General features: G+C 44.8%; 1 protein-coding gene across 4 annotated transcripts; it reads left to right on the top strand.

Annotated features, from left to right (window-relative positions):
* The first annotated feature begins 7,397 nt into the window (after positions 1-7,397).
* LOC123102931 (uncharacterized) lies at positions 7,398-19,193 on the top strand. 4 transcript variants are annotated; one of them, XM_044524413.1, is made up of 23 exons: positions 7,399-7,700; positions 7,834-10,474; positions 10,578-10,943; positions 11,067-11,148; positions 11,242-11,345; positions 11,469-11,882; positions 12,266-12,925; positions 13,029-13,322; positions 13,406-13,564; positions 13,663-13,992; positions 14,109-14,156; positions 14,244-14,405; positions 14,660-14,836; positions 14,932-15,258; positions 15,387-15,462; positions 15,558-15,661; positions 15,821-16,738; positions 17,117-17,198; positions 17,281-17,384; positions 17,462-17,743; positions 17,844-17,921; positions 18,012-18,497; positions 18,609-19,193. In XM_044524413.1, exons 1-23 carry the CDS (start codon positions 7,587-7,589, stop codon positions 18,851-18,853), a joined length of 8,253 nt encoding a protein of 2,750 aa, XP_044380348.1. In that variant the 5' UTR covers positions 7,399-7,586; the 3' UTR covers positions 18,854-19,193. The 4 variants fall into 4 exon arrangements, with proteins under 4 accessions (XP_044380349.1, XP_044380350.1, XP_044380348.1 ...); XM_044524414.1 differs by having other exon boundaries at positions 7,398-7,700; positions 17,844-18,489; XM_044524412.1 differs by having other exon boundaries at positions 7,400-7,700; positions 17,844-18,497.
* Positions 19,194-21,263: the final 2,070 nt, after the last annotated feature.

Below are 21,263 nucleotides of genomic sequence, written 5' to 3' on the forward strand. Positions count from 1 at the left end.
TCGCGCCGCACCACCAGACCCGACGCCCGGCCTCTTCCTCGCCCTGCCAATGCCCTGCCGCCGTTGGAACCTGCGCCTCCCCAAGCTACGCCCGTCGCCCGGCTTGGCCCGTGAGGCCATCAGCATCGCAGCGCCCCTGCTGCCTCCCTTTTCTTGCCGGCCTCGACCTCCCCGTCTTCCCGGCCTCCTCCGTGTACCCTGGCTGCCTCTCTCTGCATCAAACAACAGCAGCTCAATGCCTCGGCGCCCCTACACCCCAAGTCCGTCGCCACCTCGCCGGAGCACCGTCAGCAGCAGGTCCCCACCTCCCCTTCCCTTCGCGGGAGTCCCAAGCCGCGCTAGGCGCCCGCGTCCTCGCCAAGCTGCTGATGTCTTTCCTCTTGTTTTTCCTCTGTCACCAGTCCAATGAGTAGCGCCTCCGGGGTGTTCTCGAAGTCCCTGCTCTGTTGAACTCACACTCAACCTCGACGACCTGCCGAGCACCTGTGACCGAAGACTCCAAGTGACCTTCAGAACGTAAAGATCGGCAAGTCCAACTAGCACCGATGCCCCAAGGACCCTGAGTATGACTACGTGGTGATGCGTCAAGTACTTATACTACGTCTTCGTAATCGCCAAGACCGTCCCGGATATCGCCAAGTACCACTCCGGTTCCGGAATGCAACAAGTACCACGACACCCATGCCCTATCAAGTTCGACTACAACGACCACGTGACGACCCTGGATATGGAATTGCAAAACGCAAGTACACCTTCAAGTTGATGAGACCGACGAGTCCGAAGACCCCAAGTACCACGACAACCTCGAAGGGATTCAAATCCGCCAAGCTCCTCTAACGATGACCCGAGAACGTCTATGATCCATGCACAACTACCGTCGCCAAGACCGGACTGACAAGTTCCCCGACAACGTGTGTACAACTACCGCCGTCTTCGGATTCGCTAAGAACGACAAGTACCTTGACGCCCGATGCATAGAACAACTACCGTCGACCCTCGAAGACCCCGTGGATGTCAAGTTCCTCGCCGTGACCCCGAACATCTACGAACGTGGCGAGAACGCCTACTTCCGCTACGAACTTGATCCGTTTCGAAAAGTCCAGCCTCGAAGGTATAACCCCGAGACGACGCCCGTGAACGAATGAATGCATGTTGGATGAGATGCCCCCTTTGTCTGCACCATGTCCGTATTGTCACTCGTTTCCATGCCACTAACCCGTGGGAACCAGGTATCCGGGAGCGCCCCACCATATTTTGCACGCATCCGCACATTTCCCCTTTGCATCGGTATCTCAATCAAATACCGGAACCGGAACATTGCCGTGGCACCGTTACCGTTATCGTTGCCGTGGCACCCCTTTTCGTTTCCGCCACGATGAAAAAATGCTTCATAATGCTCTTATCAACATTTTCATTAAATTTGCATAATCTTGAACATGTCCTCTGCATCATGATGATAACATTTAAATGTTTAACTTTGTTGTTGCACCAAATTGCTAAATGCATATGGGGATTTACCGAAATTGTTGTTTGTTATTAGAGAACTAAATTGTAGTATTGTTTGTTGCACTTTGCCATGCCATGCCTCATTAAACCGGACATGCATCATACTTGGTTGTGCATCATGCCATGTTTATGTGATGGTTGTTTACTTTGTTGTTTGCTTCTTTCCGGTGTTGCCTCTTCGGGTTAGTTCCGATAACGTTGTGTTTGTGAGGATCCGTTGGCTACGTCCGTTTGTCTTCTTCATGGACTCGTTCTTCTTCCTTGCGGGATTTTAGGCAAGATGACCATACCCTCGAAATCACTTCTATCTTTGCCTGCTAGTTTGCTCGCTCTATTGCTATGCCTATGATGTGATACCTACCACTTGCTATATAATGCCCCCCCATATTGCCATGTCAAGCGTCTAACCCACCTTGTCCTAGCAAACCGTTGTTTGGTTATGTTACCACTTTGCTCAGCCCCTCTTATAGCGTTGCTAGTTGCAGGTGAAGATTGGAGTTTGTTCCTTGCTGCAACATGGATATTTGTTGGGATATAACAATATATCTTATTTAATTAATGCATCTATATACTTGGTAAAGGGTGGAAGGCTCGGCCTTATGCCTGGTGTTTCGTTCCACTCTTGCCGCCCTAGTTTCCGTCATACCGGTGTTATGTTCCTTGATTTTGCGTTCCTTACGCGGTTGGGTTATAATGGGAACCCCTTGACAGTTCGCCTTGAATAAAACTCCTCCAGCAAGGCCCAACCTTGGTTTTACCATTTGCCACCTAGCCTTTTTTTCCTTGGGTTCTGTAGACTCAAGGGTCATCTTTATTTAAACCCCCGGGCCAGTGCTTCTCTAAGTGTTGGATCCAACCTGAGCGATGTCCGGCGCCCCCTGGGCAACCAGGGTTTATGCCAACCCGACGTCTTGCTCATCCGGTGTGCCCTGAGAACGAGATATGTGCAGCTCCTATCGGGATTTGTCGGCACATCTGGGTGGCTTTGCTGGTCTTGTTTTACCATTGTCGAAATGTCTTGTAACCGGGATTCCGAGCCTGATCGGGTCTTCCTGGGAGAAGGAATATCCTTCGTTGACCGTGAGAACTTGTGATGGGCTAAGTTGGGACACCCCTGCAGGGATTTGAACTTTTGAAAGCCGTGCCCACGGTTATGGGCAGATGGGAATTTGTTAATGTCCAGTTGTAGAAAACCTGAAACTTAACTTAATTAAATGGATCAACAGCGCGTGTAGCCGTGATGGTCTCTTTCCGGCGGAGTCCGGGAAGTGAACATGGTGTTGGAGTTATGCTTGACGTAGGTTGTTCTAGGATCACTTCTTGATCATAGATTCTCGACCATGCCTTGCCTTTCTCTTCTCGCTCTCATTTGCGTATGTTAGCCACCATATATGCTAGTGCTTGCTGCAGCTCCACCTCATACCTTTTACCTACCCATAAGCTTAAATAGTCTTGATCGCGAGGGTGTGAGATTGTTGAGTCCCCGTGACTCACAGATACTTCCAAAACCAGCTTGCAGGTGCCAATGATATCGTGCAGATGACGCAACCGAGCTCAAGGAGGAGCTCGACGGAGACCTTGTTCGTTGAGATGTTTCGTTTCCAGTTGATCAGTAGTGGAGCCCAGTCGGAACATTCGGGGATCTGTAGCATTTGGGGTAGTCTTCTTTTATTTTGGTTTCGTAGTCGGACCTTGATTGTATCTGGTTGATGTAATGCTTTATTCATGTATTGTGTGAAGTGGCGAGTGTAAGCCAACTATGTACCTTTTCCCTTATTCATTACATGGGTTGTTGTGAAGATTACCTCACTTGCGACATTGCTTTCAATGCGGTTATGCCTCTAAGTCGTGCTTCGACATGTAGGAGATATAGCCGCATCGAGGACGTTACAGTAGATGATGACGATGATGGATGAACAGTGTCCGCCTATGCAGCAACAGTGACCAGGGTATGGCCATCACATTCGCGCATGTCCGATGGGACGTCGTAGTTGACTTCGGGCAGCCGACTTGCTGGAGAAGCCAGCCGCGGGTGCGAGTCGGAGCAGCCGACTCGGATAGGCGGGCACCCCGTCCAGCTCGCCGTCTTGGGACTACCCGGGGGTCATCCCCCCGACAGCCGGCCCGCTTCCTTTTTGACCAAGTCAAATGAGCCGGCCTTTTGACTCGAATAGGCCGTTGTTGGGCCTTGCCACGTGTCGATGTATCATAGGCGCCTCCTATCCGTTGCGTGGTTCACCTCTATCTCAACGTGGAGTTGACACGTGATCACTACGGCCAATGAGAATTTTACACGTGGAAAATCCCCATTGGTCCGGGCAGTTAACGGGTTATCGGATCCAAACCGGAACCCGATAGCTTAACGATGACCCGTTACGGTGGATGCCATGTGTCGGTTACCCTTGACGAAAGCACTTCTATGATGCGCCATTTACCGTCATGGAAGCGAACACTTCCGTGATGATGATTTTTGTATTGTCATGGAACACTTCTACGACAACACAAGTATGACTATCTTGATTCTGTCATAAAATCGTCATGGATGTACATGCATGACAGAAAACATGACCTGCTGTGACAAACACGTATCATCACGGAAGTGTTTTTTTGTAGTGAATGGCCGATTGTTCAATCTTCAACATTGTTGGAAATGGCTCCGGGATAATGAGAAGTGGAGGGTGAGGGACAAGGAATCCCCTCCAAAGAGAGGCATGAAAATGGAGGTTGAGGATTATGATGATAGTGATGATGCACCAAGCGAAGGAATAAATAAGGGTAAGCCGGATGGAAATAAGAAGGAGAAAGCAAGAGTCAAGAGGACTTTCGAGGCAATCACTTCGAGGGATCAAATTTGTGAGATGTCGAAGATGAAGGAGGCTATGCTAACCAAGCATTGGGATGCAAAAGTTGCCATGGCCAAGAAGAAAGAGAAGCACAAGGAGGAGAAATGGCAAAAGAGGTGTGCCTTCGAGGAGCACACTCTTTCTAAAGGAGCAAAAGAGGAAGGACGAGAGGACCGCCGAGGAGAACTGATTCATGATGATGAATCCAGAGAGCATGGATGCAATGACAAGAGAATTTTGGGAGATGAAAAGAATGGAGATTATGATCTGGAGGAAGATGGAGCTCTAAAATCTTATGGCCGGTGGTGGTGTTGGGTTTGGAGGGGGGCTTTTCTTTCGATAATGGTGGTGGTGGCTTCGACATGGGTGGAGGAGGTGGCTTCCGCATGGTTGGTGGTGGTGCCTTTGACATAGGTGGCTTCAGCATGGGTGGTGGCGGCGGTGATGGTGATGGTGGCTTCGGCATGGGAGGTGGTGCTTTTGGCAAGCTAAGGCCTCCTTTAGTTTAGAGGAATTTCATAGGAATTCTAGAGGATAGGATTCTTATAGGATTTTTTTCCTTTAGAGCCCTTTGGTTCATAGGAATGGATTCCTATTTCTACATAGGATTGGTTCCTATCCTCCACATTTCATAGGAAAATAAAAAAAAGTCTAGACTCAATGGAAAAATTCTTTTGGTGTCAACCAAATGACATCTTGTTTCCTATTCCTACTCATAGGATTTGAGATACATGTCATCTCATTTCCTACAAGATTCCTATTTCTATGACAATCCTATCCTATGAACCAAAAGAGGCCTAAATGAATGGTGATGATGGTGGTCCTGCTCAATCTCCGGCCCAAGTGAATGATGATGGTGCGAGCTCTCCGGTCAATTTAATGATGGTGATGGCGCTCGTGCTCAATCTCCAGTTCAAGTGAATGCTGGTGGTGCGAGCTCTCCGATCAATTTGAATGATGGTGATGGCGGTGTTGGTGGCGACGTTCTTGCCAACATTGAGAATGTTGCTTGATTGATCTATGTTGTTTAAGCATTTTTTTGCCTCGTTCTATCATGCATTCATGAATCTAAACTTGATACCTTGTTTGTTGCGCTTGATTTTGGATGTAATGAACTACTATGATGATCAACCAGCGATATATATATATATATATATATATATATATATATATATATATATATATATATATATATATATATATATATATATAGGGATTGACTATTCGTCACACTGGGTGAGGAATAGTTATTCTTCACCCTCCTCTATTTTAATAGCAATGCACCGTAATTTTACATTCCGTAAATTTTGTCTTATTTTATACGTAAAAATAGATCGTAAGAAAATATATAGTCGCCGTAAAAAATATTTTATGTTACGTAAAATTACAAACATAAAACATCGTGTAATATATATATAAAATGCATTTTTTCTGATCTTATCACCTATATTTTTGTATTCTTATGCCAAATTTTATGTAGTAAATCAATATGAATGTAACTATTTGTATTTCAAACGTAATTTATTTATGATACGATCGTAAAATTACCTTGGATGAAGAATAACTTATTCTGCATCCTGGGTGATGAATAGTAACACTATATATATATATATATTTTGTCTTATATATATACGCGCTATTCGTCACTCTGGGTGAGGAATAGTTATTCTTCACCCCCCTCTATTTTACCATCAATGCATCGTAATTTTACGTTCCGTAAGTTTTGTCTTATTTCCAACGCAAAAAGAGACCGTAAGAAAATATATAATCACCGTAAAAATATTTTATATTATGCAAAATTACAAACGTAAAAACATAGTCTAAAATACACATAAACTGCAAATTTTCTTGTCCTATAACCTATATTTTTATTTTCTTATGTCAAATTTTACGTAGTGAATCAATAAGAATGTAACTATTTGAATTCCAAATGTAATTTAATTATGAAATGATCGTAAGATTACCTCGGATGGGGAATAACTTATTCTGCACCCTGGATGATGAATAGTAACAATATATATATATGATGATGATGATGATGAACTTGATAAACATTTGCTTATTATTGTATTTGCAGGACGGCGAGTCCTCCGACACGGAATAGATCTCGCAAACGCGTCGCGCAATTTGCGGGACAGGTTTACGAAAACTGTTCTGCCGAAGGGTATGCCGTCTTGTAAATTTTTTTGCGGGATATGCTAGAAATGCTCTAAGTTATCATAAAAAAACTTGCAAACAAAGGCGCCCCGTATGCACGAGCGCCCCAACCTGTCAGTCACTCGAAACCCTTTCCTCAGAGGTACGAAGGTGCGCGGAGCGGTTTGCCTCATCCGAAACACAGTCCACACCATTCATACTGTTATACTCCCTCAATTCTAAAATATAGTGCGCCCGCACTTTTCGAAATCCAACTTTGACCATAAATTTAACCAATGAGACCGACTGCGACGGGAGAAAAAAATTATATAATTGAAAACTTCTTTTGAATACGAATTCACTGGTATAACTTTTGCTCCTGCCGAAGTCGATCTCATTTGTTAAATTTATGATTAAAGTTAAAGCACGGAAATAGAGAAAACACTGTAATTTGGAACGGAGCTCCCTCAAAAAAAAATTCCATACGCGTATCCTTCTCTTCATCAGGAGCTATGCTATGCACATGATAAAATCAGGACGATTCACAGACGATGGTTAAATCAGGCAGCGTACCCAGGACGCTGCACACGTCGGGCACCAGTATCGTCCATGGAGCAGTTTCGCTTCATCAGTGACGCTGGTCTTCCCCTACCCCATCCATCAGCCATAACCTGGCACCGCGTCACCGTATAACCGCACTGGCGGGCATGCGCCGGTTTAATTTCGCGTGTTTTACTGGGCGGGAAGCCCCAAATTTCGAAGCCCACGCCTCCTTCCGCAGCAAGCCTCTGGCTCTCTGTCACTGCCACACCGTTCCCACCGCCACCGCCCTTCCGGGACCCGCACGTCAGTACCCCACCCACTAGCCCCCGCATTCCCCGGCCGCTACGAACCCGAAATCCCCCGACGCTCGGGATTCGATCGATTGAAATCCCAAACCAAAGTCCGCGAGAGGCGCTCATAATCTCCTTTCGCGTTCGCCCTCCCCCCGCCCCCTCCGGAAGTTCGAAAGCAGCGAGAGGGATCCGCGGAGATGGCCGGTGCTCTCGCCGGATCGTGGTGACCCGCGGGGTGGGGTGTGGATTCGTGCGCGCGGCTAAGATGGATTTTGCGGCGATGAAGCGGCGGGAACTGCAGGCGCTCTGCAAGGAGCACGGCCTCAAGGCCAACGGATCCAACGCCGACCTGGTCGCCCGCCTCGCCGCCAAGCTCTCGGTATGGACTGTGGGCTCCTACTCGCTCTCCTCGAACCCTCGCTTTTCCCCCTCGGTTCCTCGCCATACTTCACCGACGAGCGGCTGTGGAAATGGAAGGGACTGATCCTTGTGTTTGTTTCAACGCTTTGCAGATTTCTGGCGGTGCGGAGGAGGATGCGGTCGGCGTCGTTGTGGGGAAGGGGTGTTTGAAGCGATCGTTCGGCGGCGCTAGCGGTGGGGATTCGGATGCGGCCAAGAAGGTGACGTTTGTGTTGGAGGAAGAGGAGGAGGCGGAGGTGGGTGGCAGACGCCTCTTGTTGTCGCCTGTTGTTGCCAGGACGAGGGGTAGGCCGAGGGCCGCGGAGGCTCTCTCTCGCGCCCAAGAAAGTGGAGGGGAGCGTTGGAGAACGCGTTCCCAAGTTGGTTGTGATTCTGCTGACGAAACTGATGCTGGACAGGCAGGTGCAGATGTTGTGACGAGGCGACACAGGAGGAATGCGGCGAATTTGGGTGCAGGTGATGTGGTTGAGAGGGTAGCTGGAGCTGTAGGCCGGAAAACCTCTGCCAAAGCTGAGCAACAAGAGCTGGACGCTGGAGAAGCAGTTGGTAGGAAGCATCAGCTGAAGCGGAAGACCAGCGAGAATGACGCTGACAATGTAGATGTCAGTGTGCAAGTTGGAGTTTCTTGTAGAAGCACAAGGTCTAGTGCTGTTCAGTCTGAGCCTGCTGCCGCACCGTCTCCTGTTGTTCACAACAAAAGAGGGAGGAAGAAGGCGGGAGATCTGAAGGAACAAGATCGTGTCAAGGAGCAACCTACTGAAATTCAACATGTTGGTAGAACTCTAAGATCTGGATTGGTGGTGGCCGGCCCACCGTTGCCTACTGTTTCTGAAAATAAGAGAAGTAGGTCAAAGGTGCCGGAAGGCGAAACTGCTGTGGAGAAGGTTGCCGAGGTGGAAATATCTGGTAGGACTACAAGATCAAGCTCAGTACCAGCTGCTGCGACGTCACCCATTGTCGTTGCGAAGAAGAGGAGAAAAACCAAGAATGTCAACTCGGATGAAGGGCAACATACGGTTCCAGATGTATCAAATGATGCTCCAGTTACAAGGGTCTTGAGGAATAGAGCTATTCAGACAATTGGCAGTACTGACTTGAAGGTAGCTCGCCCAACCATGCTCAATGCCGCCAAAGACGGCGTAGAAGATGGTGTGGCTAAGCAAGATGGGCATGTGGGGTCCAAAAAGAGGAAAATGTCGAATCGCAGGGCTACAGTAGCCACAGATGGCGGTGAAATCCCATTTTCTGATAGCAGTGGTAAGGCTTCTGCTATGGACATGCATGTAGACCTACCTGGGCCTGTGAGAAGATCGATGCGGAAATCTGTTGTTCCATCGTTTCTTGAGCACGAAACCAAAGGTATGCATGGAGATGTGGAGATGAAAGAAACAGTGACAAAACCTGTTGGGGGATCAACCTGGCGATCTGTTGCCCCAGTTATACTCGAGAAAGAGTCCAAGGGTCTCACAAAACCTGTGGAGAGCAAAGAAACAGTGACAAAACCTGTTGGGCGATCAACCCGGCGATCTGTTGCCACAGTTATACTTGAGAAAGAGTGCAAGGGTCTCCCAAAAGAAATGATTCCTCAAGTGCATGTTAAGCGACAAACAAAGAAATCTCTTGTCCCGGCTATGACTGAGAAAGGAACAAAGAGCATCGTTACAGACATGATTCCAGAAGCACGTGCTGGAAGGTCAACGCGAAAACCTGCTCTTGCTATTGTTAATAGTAAGAAGAATGATCACTGTGAAGCAGCCATCAGTGAGAAGTGTTCAAGTGCTAAGAGTGAAGACTTGGAGAAGCAACAAACAGTCAAGCAACCTGTTAGACAGTTAACACGGAAATCATTTGTTCCGGCTGTGCTTGAGAAGGACAGGAAGGCTGTACCTGCAGAAATGAATCCTGATGCACAGTTCAATAATGAGAATGGTGATCACACTAAAATGAAATGTGCTAAGGGTGGACACTTGGAGAAACAACTAGTAGTGAAAGAACCATCTAGGCGATCAACACACAAATCTGTTGCCCCACATGTGATTGAGAAAGAAATTAAGGGTTTACAAGAAGAATCAAAGTCTGAAGTTCCTGTGAGCACATCTGTGCGTAAACTATCTTGTCCTAACGCGGTTGATAAGGAGAGCAAGGATCACAGAGAAATTGTCCCTCATGTGATTGAGAAAGACATTAAGGGTTCTCAAGAAGAATCGAAGTCAGATGTTCCTGTGAGGACATCAGTGCGTAAACCGGCTGGTCCTAATGCGGTTGATAAGGAGATTAAGGATCACAGTGAAATTGTCAGGAGGGAAGAGTCAAGTGTTCGCACAAGAAGTGCACAAACAAAACTCCAACGTTCTGTTCAGAATGATGCGAGTCTGCGGCAAACAAGACACAGATCTTCGAAGCTAGCGATATCACCGCTACCGTCAAAGCCAACAGCTTCAAAGGGAAGACCTGCAAAGAGGAGTAGAACAGCATCTTTGGAAGAAGTCATGCCTGCTGAAGAGCAGAAGGAAGACCAAATTGCTTATGGTGGCCACACGAGTGATATGATTGATGTTGCCAGTAGTGCTAATAGCTTGGAAAGTGGGGTGCTGCCTTCCCCAGCTGAAAAATCTGATTTGCGTGACGCACAGCTTAACACTCAGCTGGAGGGCACAGTCGTTGAATCCAGCATCAGCCATGGTAAAGATGGTAGTAACATTCTGGAGTTCGAGCTTGAGAGCACAGTAGTAGGTCAGTAACTCAGTGTTATTCTTACTCTGAATTTGCTTTTTTATCATGTTGTTCTGTACTATTGCTTTTGGAGTAATGCATATTTGTTCAAATAATGTTTCAGGTACCACTGAGAAGCCTCCGTCCGATTTAGCTATTCCGGACTGTACACATGTAGGTGCTTTATCTGAGGAAGCCCTGGACTCAATAGAAAATGCTGCTGCAAGGTGCTCACCAGTTCTTGAACAATCACCCACTGGGCTACAGTTCCTATTCTCACAGGGAAACATAGAAGAACCTGATACACATAACACTAGTCCATTTTTTAAAAATGTCATGGAAGAATCAGATGTTCACAAGGTTGAACGTCAAGTTGAAACAGTTGTTTCATTAAAACCTTGCTCATATCAAGGCTCTGATGAATATTCAATCAGAGTCGAAGAAAGTGGAGGTTTAATGTTTTCGTCTCAGCAAAACAATGAACAAGAAGGTATATCTTTTGAAATCTTTCACATGTTTCTATTGCAGAATATCTGATCTGTGTTGTTCCTTTTTTTAAATCTCTTCATGTTATTCTGTGCAAAATAAAAACTGAAATCAATTTGTTTCTCAGGATTTTCAGTGTCCACCCTCAGAAAAGATTGGGTTGCATCTGTTCAGTTGGATTCGTCAGAGGATGTGCATCATACAGTAAGGTAAATGTATTTTTGATACCTATAATAGTGAAATTACAGACATGATGAACGCTGCGGGCCACTCTTCTAAAATTGGGAAAAGGCAATTTACAGGGATATTACTAGAAAGGACGTGATCTGCAACGAGGAAGAGAAAACGGACTTTATTCCTTCAGACATTAATGCTCCCCATGAGAAATCACATGCGGATAAACCTGGTAGTCTTCTAATTGATTTCTTTTGATTTTAGTGTCTGTTATGCACAAAATCTTGTGTTCATCTTTTATAATTCAGAAATATCATGGATATCTCTAGGCTGACCTGTGGATCTTCTACTGCAGCTGAGCACGTCTCTGGTGTTAGTGGAGCTCTATTTTGCATTTCACAGAGCACCACTGTTGTTGATGAAGTAAATTCGGATTCTTCACTGCTAGAATCAGTGGATGCTTTAGATAATCAGATAGCATCTTCTAATACTGAAGGGCTTCAACAGGATAATATAGAGGAATGCAATCTACACAATGCAAGAGTCACGGAAGACATCCATGCAAGTGTCATGTTTGAAGCTGCACAGGTTGCTGTACCAGAAAGTGGAAAAATGCTGCAGCCAGATGTAGAAACATTAGTATTGCCAGATGAGCAGCTTAAGCACAAGCTGGAGGGTGATGATCACGAAGTACAAAGCTTTAGCCGCGGTGAAGATGAATCTCCAAAACAATCTACATCATGTGAGGATCAAAGCTTTTTAGGGTCAGGTAAATATTTCTGAAAACTTGTTTAGATTAATCTCAGACACTGTGTCTGTTTGATTCGATAGTATTACCATCATTTTGCAAAAAAGTGGCATTTTGGGTATTGACATGGTCTGCAAGATTTAACATTGACCACTAGTTTCTACCATAGTATATGTATGAAACCCAACAAAATTACAATACTCTGAAATACTTATGAATTACGAGAAACATCTTAGCATATGATTTTCAAGTTTCCAATCTAAATATTTAAAAGAATATTGGCAGTCAAGAATCTGAAAAGTTTGAATGAAGGTGCTGTCTGACGACACTACTAGCTATTTGTCAACCGGGGGAAGTAAAATATTTGCTCTCCATATCATCTCATGACTTGCATTTTGTATCAGGTATTTGTCAAACTGTTTCGCGAAGGTATACAGATGTAGTTTGTGTCAAGGATCATAAAGATGACTGCAATCAACACAGTGAAGGTCAACTTACTTTAGGCAACCTAGAAAGTGACATGTCTGAACCTGCACTTGATGAACGATCTGAAAGTGGAATGTCAGTGCTCCGAGCTGAAGAAACATCACCATTTCCAGATGAGCAGCTTAACACCAAGCTGGAGGGCAACACAGAACAAAGCCTTATCTGTGATAAAGACAGCAGCAATGTTTCTCTCACTGAATTTTTGGGAAACAATCATCTGTCTAGCTTGAAGGACCCTACAATGGATCCTTGCCATGACCAGGAGCTCCCAAATGACATGCCTGCACCTAAATCTCCTGAAGAATCTGCAGTTTTTCTGGATGACAAAGTCTCGGGTTCAGTGCAAAACCTTAGGTGTGATAAAGATGGTAGCATCGTCTCTGACACTGGATCTTTGGGAAACAAGAATCTGTCCAGCATGAAGGACCCTTCAATGGATCCTTGCCATGTCCAGGAACTCCCCTGTGGCCCTTCAATGGATCCTTGCCATGACCAGGAACTACCCGGGGACATGCCTGCACCTAAATCTCCTGACGAATTTGCAGTTTCTATGGATGAGAGAGTCTCTGGTTCAGTAGGTCAGCATGGTTCCTCTCTTGTCTTGTCAAATAAATTCGTTTAGTTCCTTTGTATGAGATTTACTTTCCCTATTGTGTTTCCTGATCCAATTTTTTTCATCAGGGATTTGTCAAATTAGTGCGAGCATAGGCAAAGGAAACCACATTGCTATGGATCCCCACCATACCGTGAAGCAAGTGGATAACCTGAACCAATCTGCAGCTGCCTTGCTGAGAAACATGGAGAACACACCTTGTAAGCCTGATGCTCTTGAGCCTAGCAGTGATCACTTGTTTGTGATTGATCCATCAACACCTATGGAGCCTCTACTGACGGAAGCAGGACTTAAAGTGGGCAGTCCTGACAAGAAACTACCTATGGAGCAGGTTCAGCAAGATGATTTACAAGTGCAAGAAGGTAAGGATCGTCTAAAGGAGGAGTGGCTTGTTTGCACCATTGAGTTATATATTATTTGACAGGAATATATAAATATCTGTTAGGTACCGTAGAGAAGACACCAGAGTGTAAACATGAATGTGTATCACCTGATAAAGCAGGACCACACTCATTGAAGAATGAGGGATATCCATCAAGTATTGAACAATCATTATTTGATCAGCAGTCCCTTTCTTCGCAGGAGGATGTACAAGTACAGGAAGGTAAGGATCTTCTATATAATAATCTCTAAAGGATGAGTAGTTTTGTTTACCCGTTGTGTTATGTGTTAATTTGAGAGGAATATATCAAAATTTGTCAGATACCCTAGAGAAGACAGCACTAGGTTCAACTACACCAGAGTGTAAAGATGAATATGGATTTCCTGATGAAGCAGATCCACACTCATTGAAGAACAAGAGAGGTTCATTGATTGTTGAACAATCACCATGTAGTCTGCCGACCCTTTTCACGCAGGAAAGTGTAGAAGAACGCAGTGAATGTGTTGTCCTTTCTTCAGCAAGAGTTCAGGCTGAAAATGGAGTTTGTGAGTCAAATCCTGGTTCAGACCATGATACTAGTGCGGACTTTAGTGCAGTTTCCAAAAGTGAAGATTGTTTGGATACTTCTCAGCAAGATAATGAAAATGAAGGTATATGATAACAGGGTCCCTTTGTTCTTTCATAATTTTGTGGAAAACACACATGTTATGATATTCATCTGTTTGAAGGCTAAATACATGATGGGAATGATAATGTATTCTTTCAGGATTATCGGAGGCTAGTCATGAACAAGATGATTTCCATGTACAAGAAGGTAAAGATCTGTTGTCTAAAGTAGGGGTGGCTTGTTTGCACCATTGAGCTATATATTATTTGACAGGAATATATAAATATCTGTCAGGTACCGTGGAGAAGACAACACTAGGTTCAGATTTACCAGAGTGTAAACATGAATTTGGATTACCTGCTGAAGCAGAACCCCACTCATTGATGAATCAGAGATCAAGTATTGAGCAATCGGCATTTGGTCCGCAGTCCCTTATCTTAAAGGAGGAAGGACAAGGTAAGGATCCACTCCTTCCGTTCCTAAATATAAGTCTTTTTAGAGATTCCAATGCGGAGTACATACGGAGCAAAATGAGTGAATCTACATTCTAAAATGCGTCTATATACATCCGTATGTAGTCCGTATTGAAATCTCTAAAAGGACTTATATTTAGACGGAGGAAGTATTATCTATATTCTCTAAAGGATGAGTTGTTCAGTTGCAACATTGAGCTGTATTTTATTTGAGATGTATATATAATTATTTGTCAGGCACTGTAGAGAAGAAAGCAGTAGATTCAGCTACACCAGAGTGTAAACATGAATGTGTATCACCTGATAAAGCAGGACCACACTCATTGAAGAATGAAAGATATCCAGCAAGTATTGCACAATCATCGTTTGATCTGCAGCCCTTTTCCTTGCAGGATGATGTACAAGTACATGAAGGTAAGGATCTTACATAAAATCTCTAAAGGATAAGTAGTTTGGTTGCCCCGTTGTGTTATGTGTTAATTTAAGAGGAATATATCAATATTTGTCAGGTACCCTAGAGAAGACAGCACTAGGTTCAGCTACACCAGAGTGTAAAGATGAATATGGATTTCCTGATGAAGCAGATCCGCACTCATTGAAGAATGAGAGAGGTTCATTAGGTGTTGAACAACCACTTAGTTTGCCGGCCTTTTTCTCACAGGAAAGCATAGAAGAACCCAGTGAATGTATTGCCCTTTCTTCAGCAAGTGTTCAGGCTGAAACTGGAGTTAATGAGTCAAAACCTGGTTTAGACCATGATACCAGTGTAGATTTTAGTACAGTTTCCAAAAGTGAAGATTGTCTGGTTACTTCTCAGCAAGATAATGAAAATGAAGGTATATGGTAACAGAGTTCCTTTGTTCTTTCATTGTTCTTCCATTAACTTGTGGAAAAAAATACACGTTATGATATTCAGCTGTTTGAATGCTAAATACATGATGTGAATGATAACGTATTCTTTCAGAATTAACGAAGGCTAGTCATCAACAAGAGCAGGTGGCAACTGGTCAGCTAGATTTGGAGGCTGCAAGTATCATGGAGTAAGTGTAATTCATCTCAGAATCACTAGAAGCATGTATGATAATTGTTTTTGTTTGACCGCTTTAACATGCAAGTTATGAATTTCCAATCCCAGGGACGTTGATTCTGAGGAAGTAGCCTATGATGAAGAAAATAAGAAGCCTGTTCATCCTACAGACATTAATTCTTCGTGTCAAAAAATAAATGTCAGCGGACCTGGTAATCACCTTATTGATTTTCCCGATTCTTTGAGTCTTAATTTGTAACTAGGTTTCTTATCAACATTGTTTCATCAGTAGATAAGCAGCTTCCTGTCGATCATACAAATAGCAAGCTCCTATGCTTGAGCAGAATCTAATTATTATTCACCTACTGCAGTTGAGCATGCTTCTGGTCTTGGTGATGCTTTATTGAGCCCCTCACTAATTGCTTGTACCGATGACAGTGATGTGCATCTGAGTTCTAATCCTTGCCTGTTTGAATCAACTGATTTCCCGAATGAAATAGATTGGTCCAATACCGAGGCTTTGCAGCAGGGTCTCAAAAAGCAGCAATGCGATGAGCTAAAGGAATACCAAGTTCCTTTTGGAGCCGGTAATGATATGATTGAAGCTGGCACAAAAGACATAGACAGTGGAGTTCCACCACTTCGAGCTGAAGAAACATCAAATATGCGAGACGAGCAGCTTAACACTAAGCTGCCGCGCACAGAAGTTGTGGAATTTGGTCTTAGCTGTGACAAAGGCAGTAATAATTATATAGATACTGAATCTGTGTTGAACAGTGTTTGTACAAATATTCCGTCGGATTTCAGTTTACCAACGGATTGTTCCACAGATGATTACCAGCAAATGGAGCTCTTTGAAGGCCCTGCTGAACAAAAATCTCCCAAAGATGCTTCTGTATGCTGGGAGGACAGTGATCCAAGAGCAGTGTCAGCCACCATTGAGAAGCCTTCACCTTCATTTGATTTAGCAATTCCAGATTTTAAACATGAAGGTGCTCTATCAGTGGAAGCAGTGTACTCAATGAAGAATGACACTGAAAGCTGTTCACGAGATCACAGACGATCGTCCATTGGGCTTCATCACTTGTTCTCGCAGGAGTCATTTAAAGGACCAGATGTGCATGATGATCTTGTGCTTCCAAGTACTGAGGATGAAGATGATTCCAACACTCGCCATGCTGAAAAAATGGTTTCTTCAGAACCTGATTCACATCAAGGGTCTCCTGTAGATTTAAGTATAGTTGAAGAAATTAAGGGTTTGTTTTCATCTGAGAGAGACGATGAACAAGGTATGGATTTTTACCTACCATCCCCTTTGTATCTTTTTGCTTCGCATATTAAGTTTGTCATGAGTCGATCTTTGTGATGTTTGACCAAATTTGTAGGAAAAAAATCAACATTCCAAATACAAAATTAATATCATTAGATCTATCATGGAATATATTTACACATTGTATTTATTTGTCGTCATAGATGTTAATACTTTTTAGTACAAATTAATTCAAACCTCACAAAGTTTGACTTAAGACAAACCTAATACGCGAAATAAAAATAGACAGGGAGGGAGTACTAGTAGGTGTCTGTTGGAGAATATCAAATTCTTGTTGTTCCTCTGTTTACTATTTTTCTATGCAATAGAAGAACTAAATTATGTTACATTCTTTTAGGATTCCTGAGTTCCGGCCACAAAACAGGATGTATTGGATCTGCCCGGTTGGATTCATCAGAGGATTGTAATCTTGTGAAAAGGTATTTCTCCAGATTAAAATAAGTACAGTTGCACTGAATTATTTCTGGCCATTTTTATTAAAATGAGTAGTCCAACCTATAGGGATATTAATACTGAGGTGATCTGCAAGGAGGAAGAGAAACAGGAACTTGTTCCTTCTTCTGACACTCGCACCCTTCATGAAACATCAATTACTGATGAACCTGGTAAACCTCAGTTTTATTATTCTTGTTTGTACACTTTAACCATAGAAGCTTTATTAAAATATATTTGTTTTATTCAGATGAACAGAAAATAACCCTGCTGCAAGCTGCGGAAACATCGGCTTCAGCAGATAAGCAGCTTAGCTCCGAGTTGGAGGAGGATGAATTTAAGGAACACAACTTTAGTAGTGAAGAAACGATTGGCATATTTGGTGTTGGATCGGTGAAGGGTAATCTATTCCATTTACATGAGGACTCTCATACCAATCCTATCCAGGGAAAGGAGCTCCCAGATAACCTATCTGCACCCAAATCTCCTGAACAATCCACGTTTGGGCAGGCTGAGAGTCTTTTGGGATCAGGTCAGTATTTGTGATGACTTGATTGTATTTTTTTTAACCTGGATGCATTTTAATACCTAGAAAAATTACTTATTGTATTGCGCTGTGACACTTCTACCAGGCATTTGTCAGGCTGTCGTTCAAAGGAGTACAGAAGAAATCAACACCAAGCTCCAACATGAGCGTAAAGAGGAATGCAGTAAGTACATTGATGATCAAACCACTCTCATGTCTGAATGTGCACTGTTTGGAGGATCAGTAAGTGGAACGACACTGCTGCCAACTGCAGAAACATCTTCATTGCCAGATGAGCAATTTGGCCCTGAGCTCAAGTGCGATGAAATTGAGGAACCTGACCGTAGTTATGATGAAGATGCAAGCTACTTATTTGGTTCTGGGTCTCTGAAGAACAATGTACCCAATCTGGGTCATAAGGAGGAATACTATGAGCACAGTGATGATCCAGCCATACTATCAGGTGGCATGCCCAAGCCCTCACCAATTAGAGAATCAGAAAGTGGAGTGGCACTGCAGCCAGCTGAAGAAACACCAGCATTGACAAATGAGCACCTTAACTTTGAGATGGAGGAACTGGGCCTTTGCATTAGTGACATGTCTGATACTGGATTAATGGAGAACAACAATCTATCTTGCTTGTCCAAAGACACTTATATGGAAACGTGGAACGAAGATGAGATTTCAATTGGCACACCTGCAGCTAAATCTCCAGGAGAATCTGCAGTTTGCCCAGATGACAGGGTTCCTGGGTCAGTAGGTCAGCATATTTCTTTAACTGTTATACTGTTTCTTTTTGCCAGGAGCTATTTTAGTTCCTTGCCTGCTATATATGCCTTGCTTACTACGTTTCTTGACTCTTTAACATCAGGAATCTGCCAAACTAGTGGGCGACGACGCATAGATGAAATTAGCACAAAGTTGCTGAGCTTCAAAATTTCGAGTGCAGTCAAAGGAAATTACATTGCCATGGACTCTGCTGATGACCCGAAGCAAGGTGACAACCTGAGTCCGGCTGCTTTGCCAGGGAACTGGGAGAATGTTCATGCAGCCAAAGCAGATAATCCTGCAAAGCAAAACAGTGACTGCTCGGTTGCGATGGACTCCTCAAGCTGAGGGACCACCGATGGATTGTAGATTGTGTTAGGTTAGTGCTTTGGTTCTTTCTTCAACGTTTGGTTGAAGGAAGTGATTGTGTCTGCCAGGAAGCAAAATCAATGTATATAGTACTTGTGAGATTGGCTCCATGCTTGTCTTAAAACTATTTGCTGTTTAGTTTAGTGTGTCCATGATAATAGAAGAGATTGATGCAACTGTCCATAATACTAATGATAGAGGCAAAGGCGTTCCGTCTTTTGATGAGATGGCAGCTATCGTTTATGATAGAGTAGACTGTTCGAAGTTGAAAACGAGAGACTCGATCTATGGAAAGCAGTAATGAGAATATATGTCTTTATTGATGAGAGTGCTGCTATTTATACAAAGCCAAGGGATGCTTCTCAATAGGCGCTCATACAGGAGGATGCGAGTGTTCGGATTTAATTAATCTCATTAATCCTTGCTTTTCCTAATCAAGGCGGCTGCCTTGCATTCCTTCGGTCGCATCCTTTCATAGGCTATATATATGTGTAAATGCCATCATCAATAAAAACAAGCATTCACTTTTACATTTGTGCCAAGGCTCTCTCGATTGTTTCGTTTCCCTTTCTAACACGTTATCAGCACGTAGTTTCTGCCTAAGAGCAATCCGGCCAAGAAAACAGCGGTTACACGCAACGGCAAGGCAGTTCCGTGCGAGACGAAGCGCCGGCCTCATGTCTCACGGCTCTCCGTCATCGGTGATTGGAGGCCGGCACTAGGCGGTGCCCATCCCGACGATGCGGCGTGAGATGCTCAGCCACGACAACTCTCCTTACAGGGCAACAATGCAACGCGGGTGGGTGACGCCGTCGATCGCGGCGGCCGCAACAACGCAGGAACAAGCGATCGGCCAAAAACGTTGAAGTTTTCAAGGACGGAATTGATCCATCTATACGAACCGATGATCTTGATGGATCAGTGTAACGCCCCAAGACCGGAGCTTTAGATGCCTTCCAGGGTTTTCGGGTTTCGTTGTGTGTTTTGTTTCGTCTGTTGCATTCATCTTTGCATCGCGTGCATTGCATTATGTCATCATGCCATCATGTCATTTCTTTTTTTCTTAACTCAACTAAATAAATGGCATGGATCTTTGATCCATTTAAACCGAGGGAACTCACATGGTGGTTTCTCTTTATAACCTATCCTCCCGATAGTAGGGAGCTATATTTAATATTTCTTTAATTTGATATTCACCATAACACACGTGCAAAAATAATCCTCGTGCCTATTTCCACTTCGAGGTTGACTTTCAAATCTTGTCCACAATTTTGTATCTCTTTTATCGAGGTTCCTCGAAAAACCGAACATTTTGGACCTTCCAAACCTTCACTTTCTATTCACCCATTTGAATTTAATTCAAATGTGTTTGAATCTAAGCCTTGCATCCATGCCCACTCCTATTTTCTTGGATTAGACTCATTTTTATGAGTTTGAGAGTATATTCTTTCTCCTACCATCTTCTTTTCTCTCATTTCTTTCTTTCTTTCTTGTTTTTCTTCTCTGTTTTTTTCCCGTTCTTTAGAGTGAGAGAGAGAGAGCCCAGCCCAGCTACAACCTATGCTAGGCCGGCCCTTTAGGCCCACCTAACCCTTGCATGCAGCCCACTAGTGCCGCAACCTAAGACCCAGGGAGCCCGACTCCCTTCTCCCTCGATACCTTCCCCTCGCGCCGCCATCTCCCTCTCGTTCCCTGGCCCGATCCTCCTCTTCCCTCGTGCCCATCGTTCCCTCGCGCCGCCAGGGAACCGCATCCCGATACCCATCTCCTTCGATCCCATTTCTCCCTCACAGCCACTCACTTTCCTCGTTCATCTCCTCCCTCGCCCTCTCTCTCATTCCATGCTCGCACCGCCAGAGACGAACGCAGCTGCCGCCTCCCGATCCGGCGTCCCACGTCCTCCTCCGCCTTCGATCCGGTGCCGCCGGAGGCCACCAGCGTCGCCCAGGCGCTGCGGCTCCTCCCCAGCCCGCCTCCTTCCTCCCGCGTCGGCCTCTTCCCTCCTTGCTCCAACGCCATGGAACCAGGCCGCCGCTCCGGTCAAGCCTCGTCGCCGGCCGACCTGAACCGTGGAGCCGTGGCCGGATCCGGCTCTCCCAGACGCCCGCAGGACCTCTGCCTCACCCTGCTCATCTCCGGAGTCCCAGCTCCACCGCCTCGTTTCTTCAGCACTGCTGCCTCCCTCTGCCTCATCCAGGAGACAAGCACAACACCATGGAACCCTCGTCGCTGGCCAAGACCCTCCTCGCTGCTGGCCTCGTGCAGAGCCCCTCCTCCTCACGGCCTTAGGGTCCGTCGCTGCCCCCATGTTGCTGCTGCTTCGTTGCCCGCCTCCCATCGATGACCGGGGCTGCATGTTTCGGTTCGCCAAGTACCACCACACCCGAGT

This window comes from Triticum aestivum, chromosome 5A (assembly GCF_018294505.1).
Source record: "Triticum aestivum cultivar Chinese Spring chromosome 5A, IWGSC CS RefSeq v2.1, whole genome shotgun sequence".
Lineage (NCBI taxonomy): Eukaryota > Viridiplantae > Streptophyta > Magnoliopsida > Poales > Poaceae > Triticum > Triticum aestivum.